The sequence below is a fragment of the Equus quagga genome, unplaced genomic scaffold (assembly GCF_021613505.1).
Source record: "Equus quagga isolate Etosha38 unplaced genomic scaffold, UCLA_HA_Equagga_1.0 153_RagTag, whole genome shotgun sequence".
NCBI lineage: Eukaryota > Metazoa > Chordata > Mammalia > Perissodactyla > Equidae > Equus > Equus quagga.
Window position 1 is genome coordinate 431,311 of NW_025796915.1, and position 17,871 is coordinate 449,181.

The 17,871-nt window shown below is 34.4% G+C and overlaps 1 protein-coding gene across 8 annotated transcripts in view; it reads right to left on the reverse strand.

The window, feature by feature from the left end:
• LOC124233091 (S phase cyclin A-associated protein in the endoplasmic reticulum) overlaps positions 1-17,871 on the reverse strand; it is a 486,817-nt gene that overhangs the window by 311,506 nt on the left and 157,440 nt on the right. For all 8 annotated transcript variants that reach the window (XR_006886969.1, XM_046650197.1, XM_046650193.1 and 5 more), the window contains 2 exons: positions 15,229-15,371; positions 1,187-1,268 (listed from right to left, as the gene is read on the reverse strand). Coding sequence is in view for 7 of the 8 variants with exons in the window: in XM_046650197.1 (XP_046506153.1) it covers positions 1,187-1,268; positions 15,229-15,371 (225 nt within the window). In the remaining variant the exon portion in view is untranslated. The remainder of the gene's footprint in view (positions 1-1,186; positions 1,269-15,228; positions 15,372-17,871) is intronic.

The following is a 17,871-nucleotide window of genomic DNA, read 5'->3' on the forward strand; positions in this document are numbered from 1 at the left end:
AGTGCACTATGACTCAATAAACCCAGCCTATACTAAGCAACATTTTACACAGGTATTTGACTACACCACACATTTGAGAAGCACTTCCTAGAACACACTATGGGAAATCGTGACCCACAGGTAAAGATCAAGCTTATCCTCACGGCAGACAAGGCCCATCATGACACAGAACTCTGCCCACATCTACTCTATCACTAGCTGTTCTACACCTCCAGTGACTTCCCAGAAAACAAAAAACAAATAAACCAAAAAAATAGTTTCAGACTTCTGACTTCATGCTCATACTATTTCACATGGCTGGAATGCCATCCCACCCGCCTACCCATTCAACTCATCTTTCTTTCAAGATTCAGCTCAGGAATTATTCTCTAAAATTATTTCCCTAACTGCTGAAACCCTTCAAGTTAGATTAAGTGCCCTCCTCTGTACTTCCATAGCACTCCATGTATACCCCTAACATAGGGAAATTGTCTGTTTAGCATCTGAATCTCACAGTAGATTATTAGTTTTTTGAAACTTAGAATCATATCTTACTCATCTCTGCATTCCCATGCCTACCACAAGGCTCAATAAATATTTGCTGCATTAAATTTAAATGAATGATAAAGTTCTAAGACTATACAAATAGTAACATATAGCCCTCTACCTTACAGAATTTACTGTCTCTGTGAGGAACTAACATGTAAATAATTGTAACAACGTGAAAAATTCATACTGGTAGAAACTCTAATACTACTGGCAAAGATTTTCTAGAAAATATCAGTTTATCATAATCTCCCAAGCTACAATTGTGCAATCCTAAGCATTGAAATCAAGTGAAACAAATTATAGTCATCTTTTAGTTTATTTCTAAATAATTAAATCTATGAATATCAGAGGGCTAGTAGTAATGCCTTCAAATCATTAATGAATTGCTTAATAAAAACAAGAAATGTTAAAATTCCTTTAATTTTTTTCCCTCAACTGCTTTACTTTATTAAAATAAATTTAGTGAAAACTAAACTGTCTGAAAAGACAGTTGAGTTAGAAATAATTGTAGCTTACTCATATAAATCTTGTAATCCAGAGACTAGAAACACGAATTAATTCAATTTTTCATATAATTAATTCAATATATAAAATTTTAAGCTCATGCTCCACTGACAAGCTCTAAAATTTCAAAAATTGAAATATATAATATCCCTACCTTGAGCTGAATTTTCTTCTGCAGCTCTTCCATAGCTTCTTGTTGAGCAGCGGTTAGTGCTGCCAGTCGTTCTTCCCTATCTCTGTAAGAAGACAGTAAAAATTATAAACTCAACTGCTTGGAGTAACAAATCTCATGAGGATAAAAAATACAATTAGGACACATAGGCTTTATGTTCTGAAAGGTTATTACAGCCATGCACCGCATAATGACATTTCAGTCAACAACAGACTGTATCTATGACTGATCACACAAGACTAGTACCAGATAGCCTGGGTGTGTAGTAAGCTATACCATCTGGGTTTGTGTAAGTACACTTCTATCATGTTCACATAACAACAAAATTACCCAGTGACACATTTCTCAGAACATATCCTCAACGTTAAGCAACACAACTGCATTCTTTAGAATTATTTTTGTCTGAGTGCCTACTAAGTCTCAGGTACACCACTTATTAAATGTTTGGGGAGCAACAGAGATTATTAGTTATGAAAATAGGATTCTGAACCAAGGAATGGCTTTAAATATTAGCTCTGGGACTATCATTTAAATATGGCACGTGGAGGGGCTGGCCCAGTGGTACAGCAGTTAAGTTCACACGTTCCACTTTGGCAGCCTGGGATTCACCAGTTTGGATCCCGAGTGTGGACCTATGCACCACTTGTCAAGCCATGCTGTGGTGGGCGTCCCACATTTAAAGTAGAGGAAGATAGGCACGGATGTTAGCTCAGGGCCAGACTTCCTCAGCAAGAAGAGGAGGACTGGTGGCAGATGTTAGCTCAGGGCTAATCTTCCTCAAAAAAAAAAAAAAAAAAATGAATGAAATAAAAAAAAGTATGGCATGTTGAAAACATACACTTATCTCTGTTTCCTTCCCAAAATCCACTAAAAACACAAGAAAGGAATAGAAAAGTCATAAACTCACAAAGATAAAGAGAACAGGAAAGGAAGCAATCACAAACAAATTATGAGACATACAAAGAAGTATGACCTAGTTTAGGAAAAAAGCAATCAACCGAAACTGTCTCTGAATGAAGGCATATGTTGGTTTTAGTAGGCAAAGACTATAAAACAGTTACTATAAATATATTCAAAGAATTTAAAGAAAGTATGTCAAAATAACAAAAAATATTATGACAATGATTCAACAAATAGAGAATCTCAACAAAGAAACAGTTAAAAAAAATTTTTTTCCTATAAAAGGAACCAGGAATCCTTAAATAAAGGGCTGATTCTAGGTGTGGAGCAGGAAAAGCACAAGATTAGTCTGAAGCATCTTGCAGTGCCAGAAAGTAAGGAAGTGCTCAAAATACAAAATGATGAAGTATGTCAAAGGGACATAGGGGCCAAATGAAAGAGCTCACAATGTCCAAAGCTGGAACAATGTAACCAAAAAAATAAATAACATAATACTGGTTAATAACCCAAAGTATAAAATACATGTAAATGAGTCCACATTGACTTAAGAAAATAATTTAATAAATAAATGAGAGAGAACAGACAAATGTCCTCTACAGAAGAATTGCAAATAATTGATGTAGGAATTTGTCTCTCAAGGAGGTGGACTTTTCAGTGTGGGCTATGCTTATGGCTCGGCTCAAAGGAGGATACATAGGGAAATTATAAAAGTAACCATACAATGGAGAAACCTAACAAACACTACCTTAGCCAGGTGATCAAGGTTAAAAAAGTCATTGATAAGTCAATCTGATAGCATGAACCTTTGACAAGTTAAGAATGGTAATTCACATTCACCTCTGTGGTCTTTCTTCCAAAAACTCATAACATCAGTCTACCCATGAGAAAAACATCAAACAAATCCTGAGGAACATTCTACAAAATATCTGACCACTACTCAAAACTGTCAAGGGCATCAAAACTATAGAAAGTCTGAGAAACTGTTACAACTCAGAGGAGCCTGAAGAGAAATGACAATTAAATATCTGAAGAAATACCAGCCAAAAATTTCCAAAATTTGATGAAAAACATTAATGTACAGAGTAGGATGATCATGAAGAGAATCAACTTAGACAAATCATAGTCAAACTGGGGAAAGACAAACTGGAACGGAAAACTTTGAAAGCAGGAAGAAAAAAACAACTCATCATATACAGAGGAAATACAATATGATTAATGGCTGACTTTTCATCAGAAACAACAAAAGTGAGAAGCTTCAAAGTCTCGGGAAAAAACCCACAAACTCAATATTCAGGAAAACTATCATTCAAAATGAAGGCAACATGAAAATATTCCCAGATAAGCAAATATCAAAATAATTCAATGAAAGTAAAACTCCCTTACAAGATATACTGAAGGAAGTCCAACTAGCCAAAAGGAAATGATGCCAAGGGGTAACTCAAATCCACAGGAAGAAATGAAGTGCACCAGCAATAGTAAATATGTGGATAAATATAAAGCAATGTATAAATATATTTTCTGTTTTATTCTCTTCATTTTTTTGAAAAGTGTGGGGCTACACAAAGAAATAATTATAACACAATATTGTTGAGCTTATGACATTTATAGATCTATGTGACAACAACACAAGAGGAAAAGGACATAGAGTTGTATCGGAATAAAGCTGCTCTATTTTACCAAAATTAATTTACTTTTAACCCGAAGTAGTTTGTGATAAGTCAAAATGAATATTGTAATAAACAGAACAATCACTAAGCAAATCACTAATATAGTTTTAAAAATAAAGAAGAAAATTAAAATGATGTACTAAAAAGTATGGGTTTAACAAAAAAGAAGGCAGTAAGGGAGAACAAAAAAACCTGAGACATATAGAAAACAAATATCAAAATGGCAGACATAAATCAAATCATATTAATAATTACATCAACTGAGATTGGACTAAACACTTCAATCAAAAGGCAGAATTTTAAGACCAGACAGGAAAACAAACCTCAACTATATATAGTCGAGAGAGACACACTTTAGATTCAAAGATACAAAAGAATGAAAGTAAAAGGACAGTAAAGACATATCATGTAAACAATAACCATGGTTACATTTAAAACAGAAAAAAAACCCTCTGATCTTAAGAAATATTTTTTAAACCAAAGAGGGACATTTCATAATGTTGAAAGGGTTAATACCCCAGGAAGACATAACAATTATAAATTATATGCCCCTAATACTGAAGCATCAAAATAAAAGAGCAAAAATTGTCAAAACTGAAAAGAGAAATAGACAATTCAACAATTATATTTGGAGATTTCAATAATCCTCTCTCAAGAATTAATACAACTGAAGAGAAAATCAGTAAGTATACAGACAACTAGACAACACTATCAACTAACTTTACTTGACTGACATTTAGAGTACACATCATCCAACAAGAGCAGAATATACATACTTTCCAACATCATGTAGAACATTCTCCAGGATGGTCTACATCCAGGGGCATAAAATAAGTCTCAATAAACTTAAAAGGACTGAAATAATACAAAGTATATTCTTCAACCATAAAAGATTTAATTAGAAAACAACAGAAAAATTGGAGATATCCCAAAATATAATGAAACTAAATAACATGCTTCTAAATAACTCAAGAATCAAAAAAATCACAAGAAATTTTATAAAATATCATGAATTAAGTGAAAATAAAAAATTACATATCAAAATTGATGGAATGAAATTAAAGAAGTGCTAAGAAAAAAATTTATACCTTTAAATGCTTATATTAGAAATGTAGAAATACCTAAAATCAATAAACTAAGTTCCAACCTAATAAAAGTAGGAAAAGCAGAGCTAATCAAACTGAAAGTAAGCAGAAGGAAAGAAATGATAAATATTAAAGCAGAAATCAATGAACTAGAAAACAGAAACACAATAGAGAAACTCAATGAATCCAAAAGTTGGTTCTTGGAAAGATCAACAAAATGCACAAACCTTTAACTAGACTAATATAAAAAAAGAGAGAGAGAGAGAAGAGATACAAATTACCAAAATTAGAAATGAAAGAGGGATATCACTATAGATCACACTGAAATTAAAATTCTTATAAGGAACTATGACCAACTTTATAAAGAGAGACAACTTAGATGAAAAGGAAAATTCCCAGAAAGTCATGAATTATGAAAGTTGACTCAATAAGAAACAGAAAAATCTCAACAGACTAATAGCATGTGGGGGAAAAAACACAAAAACTGAATTGGAATTTAAAATCTTCCTAAAAGAAAAATCCAAGTACAGATGGCGTCACTGGTAAATTCAAACATCTAGCAAGAAATACTACCAAACCTATGCAAACAGATTATACAAATAGTGCAGAAAAAAAAGACTTCCCATCATGATATTCTATGAGGCTAGTATTGCCATGACACAAAAGCCAGAAACAGACCTGATAAGAAAATTACATATCATTAGCTCTTATCAACATATCCTTAACAAGAATTCAATCATGTATAAAAATGATTATACACCATGACCATGTAAGAATTAACCCATAAAGGCACGGCTGGCTTAATATCAAAAAACGGATTAGTGTAGTATACTGTATAAAACAAAGAATAAAAAGCACAGGATTGCATCAGTGGATACACAAAAAGAAGCATTTATTTAACCAAATTCAAAGTCAATTTATGTTAAAAACTCTCAACAAACTAGAAACAGAAGAAAACTTCTTCAACCTGATAATGGGGATTTATGAAAAACCTACAACAAACATCATAAAATAATAATGCTAAATAATGCTAAAATACTGAATGCTTTCCCCCTAACCTCAAGAACAAAGTAAGAATATGCAATGTCACATCTTATATTAACATTAAACTGTAGGATCTAGCGAGTGCAATAAGGCAAGAAAAAGAAATTAAAGGCATCCATATTACAAAGCAAGAAATAAAACAATCTTAATTTGCAGATGACATGAGCCTTTAGGTAAAATATCTTTAAAAAAACAAAGAAAGAAAACACTACCAAAACTAATAAGAGAGTTGAGCAAGATCATAAAAAACAAGATTGTAGAATGAAATATATAAACATTGACCGTATTTCGATATACTAGCAAGAAATACTACCAAACACGAAATAAAGAAAATAATTCCATTCACACTGGCTTCAAAAAGAGTACTTAGGAATAAATTTAAGAAAACAAGCACAAGACCTATATATTAAAAACTACAAAACATTGCTGACAGAAATTAAAGGAGATATAAATAAAGAGGGAGATATAAATAAAGAGAGCCACACACCATAGTCATGGATAATAATACACCATATTGTACAGAGGGCAATTCTCTCCACAATGATCTACAGATTCAATGCATTTCCTATCAAAATTCCTGCAAGCTATATTTTAGAAACTGGCAAGCACACTCTAAAAATTATATGGAAATGCAATTTTGAAACAGAACAAAGTTGGAGAACTTACATTACCTGATTTCAAAAGTTGGTATATAGCTACAGTACTTAAAGCAGTGTGGGGCTGGCATAAAAAGAGACACATAGATATCTAAAGAACAGAATACAGTCCAGAAATAAACTCTTACATCTATGATTAATTGATTCTGAACAAGCGGCAAGGCAATTCAATAGTGAAAGGATAGTCCTTTCAACAAACGGTGATGTGATAAATGAATATCTATGCAAACAAATAAATTGAGATCTCATACCACGTATAAAAGTTAACTTGAAAGGAAATATAGGGGCTGGCCCCATGGCCGAGTGGTTAAGTTCGTGCACTCTGTTTCCGCAGCCCAGGGTTTCGCTGGTTCAGGTCCTGGGAGCAGACATGGCACCAATCATCAGGCCAAGCTGAGGCGGCATCCTACATGCCACAACTAGAAGGATCCCCAACTGAAAAAATATACAACTATGTACTGGGAGGCTTTGGGGAGAAAAAGGAAAAATAAAATCTTTAAAAAAAAAAAAAAAAGGAAATATAGACCTAAATGTAAGTGCCAAACTGAAACACTTCTTGAAGAAAACATAGGAAAGAAACTTTGTGATTTTTGAGTTAGGTAAGATTTCTTAGGACACCAAAAGCACTACACGTAAAAAAATTTTGATATATTGGATTTTGTCAAAACTAAAAACTTTTGCTTTTCAAACGACAGTATTAAGAAAATAAAAAGCCACAGATAGCAATTCACATACTGAAAATAATGTGTACTCTGAATAAACAAAGAACTCCTACAACTCAATAATAACAAAATGACTCACTTGAAAAACGGGCAGAAGGTGTGAGCAGACATTTCACCAAAAAAGATACATGAATAACTAATAAGCACATTAAAAGATACTCAAAAACATTAGTCATCAGAGGAATGCAAATTAAAATCACAGTGAGACAGCACTACATACCTACTAGAAAAGCATACATTTAAAACACCGATCCACCAAGTTTTGTCAAGTTTGAAGAAACTGAAACTCTTTCACTACTGGTGGCTATGTAACATGGTATACATCTTACCCTATAATCCAGCCTTTTATCTCTTAGCTATTTACCCAAGAGAAACGAAAGCATATGTCTACGTAAAGATTCATACACAGATGTTCATAACAGCTTCATTTGTAATAGCCAAAAAAATGAAAGTAACCTAAATAGAAAAGCAGACAATAATTTGTGGCATATATATACAAATACTACTTGGCAATAAACAAAAAATGCAAGCTATAGGTACAAACAACAATATGGAGGAATCTCAAAATAATAAAGCTGAGTAAGGGACAAAAAAGAAAGTAAATCAGTGGCTTCCTGGAGATGAGGGTGGAGGAAAGGACACATGGATTACCAAGCAGCACAAGAAAATTTGGGAGGTGGGGGGTGATGGATATCATCATTATCTTGACTATGGTGATGGTTTCACAGAGATTACATACGTGAAAACTAACGAAATCGTACACTTCAATAAGTTCAATCTTTTGTATGTCCACTATACCATAATGAAGTTGTGAAAGAAAATTTTTTTAAGATTGTTAATTGCAAGTTTAGGCAAGGATACAGAACATCTAGAATATTCAAAATGCTACTGTAAATGTAAACCAGTACAACTACATTGCTAAACAGTTTGGCAGTGTCTACTAGAGCTGAAAATTTGTATACCATAAGGACTAGCAATTCCATTCTTAGGCATAAAGCCAGCAACTAGACCACCATGTGAGAAATGTGGATAGTGATTACTGTTGAGGTGGAAGGAGGGGCAGTGATTTGGAAGGCACATGGGGGCTTTTGGGGTGCTGGTAATGTTCCATATCTTGCCCAGGTTGGTAGTTACATGGGTATGTTGATAACTCACCAAGCTGCAAATTTATTGATTTGTACATTATTCTATTTATGTTATAGTTTATTAAAATGTTTACTGATTTAAAAAATATATAGTTATCTCGCTCTCCAGATTGAAAGCCTTAAAAGTTAGTTAACCAAATGCAGTGATGGCTTATATAAGCAAATTCTAACAATACATCAAAACCAAGTTGGGTTTATCCCAGGAATACAGGCTTGACTGAACATTAGGAAAATCAATGATCATATTAACAGATCAAAGGAGAGATTTTTGATGATCATTTCTATATAAGTAGAAAAAGCATTTGCTAAAATTCAGCTCCAATTCATGATTTGAAAAAATTCACAATTTAAGAACAAAAGGTAGCTTCTTTAACCTAATAAAGGACATCTGTAAAACTTAAATATACTATATTACACAGTTAATTGCTGACAGCATTCCTTTTAAGGTGCCCACTAAAGAAATAAAAGGATAGAGATCAGAGAAAAAAAACACAAACTATTTTTATGGTATATGATATGGTTATTTATGTAGAAAATCCTAAAGAATCTACAGATTAATTATTAGAATTTTTAACAGAATTTATCAAAGTTGCTGGAAACAAAATCAATGGTATTCTTAAACACTAGCAATACACAGGTTTGAAAAAATTTTAGAGATTCTATTTCTAATAGCATAACAAATATAAAAGAGGATAACTAAAAATAAATTTCATAAAATGTGTCAAAAAATTCGAAATAAACTTAACTAAGGAAGCAGAACACTTACAAAGTGAAAACTACAAAACTTTGCTGAAAGAAATTAAAGACAAAAAAATGAAAAGACATTTCATGTTCATGAACTGGAAGACCCAGTATTGTTAAAATGTCAATACCACCTAAAGCTAGGCACGGATTCAAAGAAATCTCTATCAAAATCTCGATGATTTATTTTGCAGAAATAGAAAAAAAAAAATCTATCCTAAAATTCACATAGAATCTCACGGGACACTGAATAGCCAAAATAATCATGAAAAAAAGAACAAAGCTGGAAGATTCCTGATTTCAAAACTTACTACAAAGCTGCAGTGATCAAAACAGTGTGGTACTAGCACAAAAGACTAGATTATATATTATAATTATACATGGACTAGAATTGAGAGCCAAGAAATAAACCCTCAAATATATGGTCAAATGATGTTTTTGAGGAAGATTAGCCCTGAGCTAACTATTGCCAATCCTCCTCTTTTTGCTGAGGAAGACTGGCCCTGGGCTAACATCAATGCCCATCTTCCCCTACTTCATAGGTAGGATGCCTACCACAGCATGGCTTTTGCCAAGCAGTGCCATGTCCACACCCAGGATCCGAACTGGCGAACCCTGAGCCACTGACAAGCGGAACATGTGAACTTAACCACTGCGCCACCGAGCCAGCCCCTGGTCAAATGATTTTTCACAAGGGTGCCAAGACCACTGAATGGAAAGGACAGTATTTTCAACAAGTGGTACTGAGAGCGATGTCGGCATCATGGCAGAGTGAACTTGCCCGGGATTCTCTCCCCTCTAATATACAATGAAAAGGGACATTCATACTCTAACAGAGGATATCCTAATACAACACAGAAACATCAGAGAGACACACGCAGCCATATGATGGAGGGCAGAGAGGCTGAAGGCCCTGTTAGAAGAGGTGGAACAGGGTAAGAAAAAACTTTGCTCCCTCCCCTAATAGACTGGAATCCATGACTGCAGGAGGCCTCTGAGAGGGAAGGGACCGGGCAGGGGATGATTTCATGGGAACATCAAGGACCCCTGAGGGCCCGTGCAGCCTTGAGGGAAGACCTCGCCCAGGGCAAGAGCTTTCACAGGGGGTGACCTCATTAAGCCAACACACCAGGAGAGCAGATAGCGAGAGAAGAGTGAGAAGGCCCAGACAGCACGCAGGAGAAAGTACCCCTTCCTCGACCTGCCCTGTGCCTGCTCCACTTCCTGGGATCTTGGCTGAAGGCAGAGGGCTCAGAATACGCAGCTCTTCACCCCACCCTGTGGCGATAACCAAATAATATCAGGATCCATAAGACCAGAGTCACCCCCCCAGCAATATCAAACATTATATCAAATCTCCAGATCACAGAGAAAATGACAAGTACCAAAATTCAGTCCTAAGGACACAGAAATATGTAATCTAAATGACAATGAATTCAAAATAGCTATCATCAAAAAACTCAACGAGGTAAAAGAGAATGTAGAGAAACAATTCAATGAGTTCAGGAGCTACTTCACGAAAGAGATTGAAACTATAAAGAAGAATCAATCAGAAACATTAGAGATGAAAGACACAATGGAAGAGATAAAACAAAATACAGATTCCCTGAACACTCAAGTGGACATCATAGAGAAGCACATCAGCATAATCAAAGACAGACATGTTGAAATGCTCCAGAAAGAGGAGGAGAGAGAACTAAGACTAAAAAGAAATGAAGAAAGTCTCCGAGAAATATCTGACTCAGGGAGGAAATGCACATAAGAATTATAGGTATTCCAGAAGGAGAAGAGGAGAATGGATCAGAAAGCATGTTCAAAGAAATAATAGAAGAGAACTTCCCAAACCTAGGGAAAGAGAGGGAAATACGTGTGGAAGAAGCTTCCAGATCTCCTAGGTATGTCAATGTAAACAGACCTACTGCAAGGCATATAGTAGTAAAACTGACAAAAGTGAATGACAAAGAAAAAATACTAAGGGTAGCAAGGCAGAAGAAAATAACCTACAAAGGAACCCCTATCAGGCTTTCAGCAGATTTCTCTGCAGAAACCTTACAGGCTAGGAGAGAAGAGAACGACATATTCAAATATTGGAAAGACAAAAATTTTCAGCCAAGCATACTCTATCCAGCAAAAATATCCTTCAGATATGAAGGACAAATAAAAACTTTCTCAGACAAACATAAGCTAATTGAGTTGTAGCCACGAGACCCCCCCCCCCAACAAAAAATCCTCAAGAAGGCCCTTATACGTGGAAAAAAAAGGGGGGGAGAGGAAGGGGTTATAAAGCATGGAGTAAGGAGACAAATAAGTAGACAGAATCAGAATAGGATAGCAAATACTCAAGTACAGCATTAAAGAGAAAGGGAAAGAAAACACCAAAAACAAAGATAATCTTATCATTTTAACTACAAACTCACAACACAAGATGGAATAAGATGTGAGAAAAACAACTTAGGAGCAGAGGAGGAAAGGGACTGAATTGGTTTAGACTAAGGAAATAAGAGGTCATCAGAAAACGGACTATCTTATACACGAGATTCTGAATACAAACCTCAGGGTAACCACTCAACAAAAAAGCAGAACAAAGACACAAATAATAAATAAGGAGAAAACAAAGAAATACATCATAAAAAACTACATAATTCAGGGGCTGGCCTCGTGGCTGAGTGGTTAAGTTTGTGCGCTCTGCTGCAGGCGGCCCAGTGTTTCGTTGGTTCGAATCCTGGGCGCAAACATGGCACTGCTCATCAAACCACGCTGAGGTAGCGTCCCCCATGACACAACTAGAAGGACCCACAATGAAGAATATACAATTATGTACCGGGAGGCTTTGTGGAGAAAAAGGAAAAATATAAAATCTTTAAAAACAAACAAACAACAACAACAAAAAAACTACATAATTCAATGGGTAGACCAAAACACACAGGACAAAAAACAAAGGAAAAGCAGGGGAACTGGAAAACAAGTTATAAAATGACAGTATTAAGCCCTCATATATCGCTAATCACCCTAAACGTAAATGGATTGAATTCTCCAATAAAAAACAAATGGTGCTTGGAAATCGGATAGTCACATGCAAAAGAATGAAGTTGGACCCTTACCTTACACCATATAGAAAAATTAACTCAAAATGGATCCAAGACCTAAACATAAGAGCTAAAACTAAAACTCTTGGGAGAAAACATAAGGAGAAAGCTTCACATTGGATTTGGCAATGATTTCTTAGATATGACACCAAAACCACAGGCAATAAACGAAAAATAGATAACCTGGACTACACCAAAATTAAAAAATTTTCTGCACTATCAACAGAGTGAAAATGCAATCCACAGAATGAGAGAAAATATTTGCAAATCAAATATCTGATATGTATCAATATCCAAAATATACACAAAAGTGTTACTACAAAATATACAAAGAACCTGTTGCCACAACTCAACAAGAAAACAACCCAATTAAAAAATGGGCAAAGGATTTGAATAGATATTTCTCCAAAGAAGATATATAAATGGCCAATAAGAACAAGAAAAGATGCGCAACATCATTAAACATTAAGAAAATGCAAATAAAAACCACAATAAGCTGCCACTTCATGCCCATTAGGACAGCTAGTATAAAAAAAGAAAAAGAAAAAAAGAAGCATTGGTGAGGAGGTAGAGAAATTAGAACTTGTGTGCACTGTTGGTTAGAAGGTAAAGTGGAGTAGCCACTAGGGAAAAAAGTATGGTGTTCCTCAAAAAATTAAAAATAAACTTACCATACAATCCAGCAATTCCATTTCTGACTATATACATACCCAAAAGAACTAAAAGCAGGAACTTGAAGCAGATATTTGTACACTCATGTTTACACCAGCATTATTCACAATAGCTGAAAGGTGGAAGCAATTTAAGTGTCCATTGACAGAAGAATGGGTAAACAAAATATAGTACATACATAGAACAGAATATTATTCAGCATTTAGGAAGGAAATTCTGACACATGCTACAACATGAATGAACCTTAAATACATTATGCTAAATGAATAAGTCACAAAAGACGTACGATTCCACTCATATGAGGTATCTAGAGTAGTCAAATTCATAGATAAACAGTAGAATGAGGGTTGACAGAGGATAGGGGGAGAGGGGAATGTGGAGCTATTACTTAATGGATACAGAGATTCATTTTTGCAAAATGAAAAGAGTTCTGGATATGGAAGGTGTTGATGGTAGCATAACGTGAATGCACTTAATGCCAATGAACTGTAAACTTAAAAAGAGTTAAAATGTTAAATTTTATCTTACGCATATTTCACCACAATAAAAAAATATGTACAAAAGCGGTTTATAGAAAAAAAGTTATAAACTTTATGTAAAGACATTTTTAAAGACCTAAATCAGTTGAAAAAACATTTAGTAGTATGTTCCTAAATTGGAGGACTCAATTTCAAAAACAGAAATCTCCCCACGTTAATTTATAGATTCAAAGCAATGCAAATAAAAATCTGACAGTTTCTTTTTTAATACAGATTTGAGCAAGCTGATTCTAAAACTAACATAGAAATGTGAAAGGGCCAAGCGTGTCCTATCAAAAATAAAGTGCGGGATGGTAACAGACACCAAGTATTGTAAAGCTTTGATAATTAAGGCAGAGGATAGAAAAAGTGACCACTGGAAGGTGAGATAGAGCCCACAAACAGACCCCTGCATCCATGGAAACTGATTTATGTTAGAAAACTTGTAGAGCAGTAGGAATAAAAATTATTTTTCAATAAAGTGTGTCAGAACAATAGAGTATCCACACAGAAAAAAATGAAATTGGATTCCTACCTCAAACCAGACAATAAAATCAATTCTAGGCAAATAAAGACGCTGTAATATTAAAGGAAAAGTGTATTTTGAAGAATATCTTATGACTCATGATAGAAACAAATTTTGTAAACAAGATCAAAAAGCATAAATCACAAAATTTGCTCAGTTTTACTACACTGCAATCAAGAATTACATTAATCAAAAGACATAGAGGGAAAAGGCAAGCCACAACCTACAAAAATATTTTCAATACACAAATCTGACAAAGAATTAGTATCTAGTAAAGATAATTCCTAAACATCAAGAATAAAAGATCCCAGGCCAGCCTCAGTGGCCTAGTGGTTAAGTTCAGTGCACTCCACTTTGGTGGTCTGGGTTCAGTTCCTGGGCATGGACCTACACCACTCTGTTAGTGGCCATGCTGTGCTGGCAGACCACATACTAAAAGATAGAGGAAGACTGGCACAGATGATAGCTTAGGGCAAATATTTCTCAGCAAAAAAAAAAAAAAGAAAGAAAAGAAACAATAAAAGATCCTAATAAGGAAATGGAGAAGAAATTTGAATGGGCACTTTACATGAAAAAAACCTGAGGAGCTGATAAGTATATGAAAAGTTGCTCAACTTTATTATTAATCTTGAACAAGTAGAAAAGCAAATTAAAACCACAAAGCGCTATCTTTTCACATCTACCAAATTTGCCCCAATTAATAGGTCAGAAAATATCACACGTCAACAAGTTATACACCAACCAATAGGGTCTTAGGCTTAGCCAATTAAATGCTTTTTCTTAGATCTCCAAATCTTACACAAGTGATTTTAAAATGCAGGGACTGCTGACAGTCATTTATCATAATCAGAGTGGCAACATGCTGACCACACTGTTTCCATCAAAAGACCAATGCTGTGGCTCTTGTGACCCAGCCTTTGATGCTTAAGCATTTCCAAGCCTGGTCCTCTAAACTCCTAATACTTATGCTTCCAATATCTTTCTAAAAATTTCCTTTGGCTTAAGCTAGTCAGAATCAAATTCTATGTCTCAAAACAAAAAAATCTTAAAAGTATCAAGTTTCTCATCCAACAGAAATGTTCAAAAGGTTTCCATTCTGAGTACGATGTCATAATTCCTGGAAATCAAAATTTTGTACATTCCCGTATTTGTTACCACTTCTAAAAAACCTCTATGACAGTAAATGGCTTTACAACTTGGTTTGAATATTCATTCACTGCAAAACTTCATCAGGATCAAAATCAAGATAGCAAATGAGGTACCTAGCTCTTTCCCGGGCTGCATCCTCACGGGCCTTTTCCTTTTCTTGCCTCTGTTGTTCAATTCGGGCTTCTTGTTCTTTCCTCTTCATTAACAATTCTTCTACACGGGCCTGCCGTTCTGCCTCGAGAGCTCTCTTGCGTTCCTAATGTCAAATGTTTTAAAAGGTGTTGGGCTTACGTATAAAATGAAAATGATTAAAACTGACATAGCTTTGACATAAACTTATATATTCAAGCAGATCCCTGGCTTACCACTAGGTATGTTTCTCAGAATCTAAACAAAAATCAAATATCAATATCTGGTTTTCATATGTCTTTTACCAGTGTTACACATAATTATAAGAATAAAAGCCATTTTAAGCAGATACTATTTTATGCATATTCTGTGAGAATGTAATATGTATTTTACGGTTAATCACTTCTAAAGCCTTGTGTTTAAATATCATTTTAGAAATACCAGAACATGATGAAGAAAGCATAGTTAACAGATTTTATTTCTGAACTAAGCTTTCAAACAGGACTTAAGAAAAGCTTTGTGGCAAGGACAAAGAGTCATTAAAACACAGCATAATGGGTAAGAGAGTGGGCACTGGGTCAGATTCCCTGATTTTGCTTCCTGACTCCATTATTTACTGGGTGGGCGATTCTGGTATAGTTACATTATATCTGTGTCTTAGTTTGCTGGAAGACAACAATTGTACTTATTTCTCAGGATATTGTGAAGAATAGATGAGATAATACACGGAAAGCACTTACCACAGGGCTTGGCATATAGTAAATTCTCAGTAATTATTTATCATCACTGTCATTAAGGCAAAGATACTTCATTAATATAGGATTAAACATCAATGTGATACTGTGTCCTGTGTATATTTTTGCCTAATAGGAGTACTTTGCTAATTTCCACTATATTACTAGATGTATTAATACATTTCTTTCAGTTCATCCCCATTCCCCAGGTAGCTCACACGTCTCTCCCTGGCCCTTCAAGGCTCTTTATGATTAACAGAAAACACTGATCTGGGCTCTAGTAACTACTACTTACATAGCCTTCGGCAAGTCATTTCACCTTAAAAGGGCCTCAGTTGGTGTGAGATCTAAACTACTAATATAGGGAAGTACTCAGCAAAGTGATTAGCACATAGTAAATGCTCAGTAAATGATAGCAGGAAAAAAAAAAGTAATACAGCAGCTTCTGTTTACAGAACACTGTGGAGAGATAAGAATATTTCTAATAGTTAACTCAGCTCACAATGGTAACTTCATATCTACAAGAAGCCCTACCTACCCCAAGAGAAGAAAATCTTTTTAAAGTAGTAAGCCAAAAGGGTCCCTATATTATCTTTTTATTTGGGGGAGGGGGGAAGGGACTGGGAAATAAGAGAGAATGCACTGGCAGACTGTAGACTTTTGTAGACCTGCAATTAGATTTTAAATTGATTTTTCAGTGTCTGGCATACTACTCATGAACTGGTTATAGCTATTTCTCATTACAAAGTAAGCATAATAGGTAGAAACTTGTTTAGCTATATAAGATCTCAAAAACTCTTTAAAAACAAATCTGGCACAGGAAACTTTCTCCAATGAAGAAAATATAAACAAAAAAGTTTTCTCTCAAAGTCAAATTTATTTTTAGTTTAAAAAAAATCTGTATTATATCTGAAAACACAAGTTTCAAAATGAAATGCAAAAGGCTTAGGCATTAAATATGAAGAATTAAACCAGAACTTTTAATTTCATATTTTAGGAAACCAAAAACTTGCGAAACAGACTTTAAAAAATTATAAATTGGTCTTCTAAATGAAACACATTAATATAAAAATAATTACTTTATGTGTATGCACAATGTAGCCAAGTTGTATGCCTAAATATGATGTCAATTTGTTGACTGTTTTCATGGATATAAAACATATTCCAACAATGTACTAATGGAAATAACTGGAATTCAAAACATAGCCAGTCTTTTAATTTCTCTTTTTAATAAGTGGAAGAGAGAACAGGTAACTAGACAGCTAATGAGTAAAATTAGTAAATTCAGCTAGTATTTTCCTTTCTAAAATTTAAGTTTCCTGAAGATAGGCAACTTGTATTTCACAAAAGCATCTTGTGGGAGTTCAATAAATATCTGTTAAATAAATGAAGCATGACTTTATAAAATAATATGCATCATAAATCTATATATTTACAAATAAAGAATATAAACCCATAACAAATGAATTAGAGATATCTAACTCTTAAGCTTTCCGAAACCTCATGGACTCCTAAGTACTTTGCTTCACAGTCAGGGATGTGTTTGCGGCAACCTAAGAAAGGATTTTGCAACCCTCCTCTTTATGTCTATAATTCAAATGAATAGGGCAAGAAGATAAGGCAAAATATCCAAGGAAATTGAGCTTAAAACTAACAAATCAATAATTTATATAAGAATAATGGCAAATTGAGAATATATGATGGCAGCACTAACTTAGTATTTAACTTACAAGAAATAAGGATCACAATTGCCTGTAATACTTTATGAGAATGTTTCAAGAGTAAAAGTAAAGCAGATGGAGGTTCTTTGAAGTCCATATTAAGTTAGGATCTTACTATTATTATATTTTCAGAAAGCTTGGCATTACTGCCTTGCATATCTAGTTATAGCTA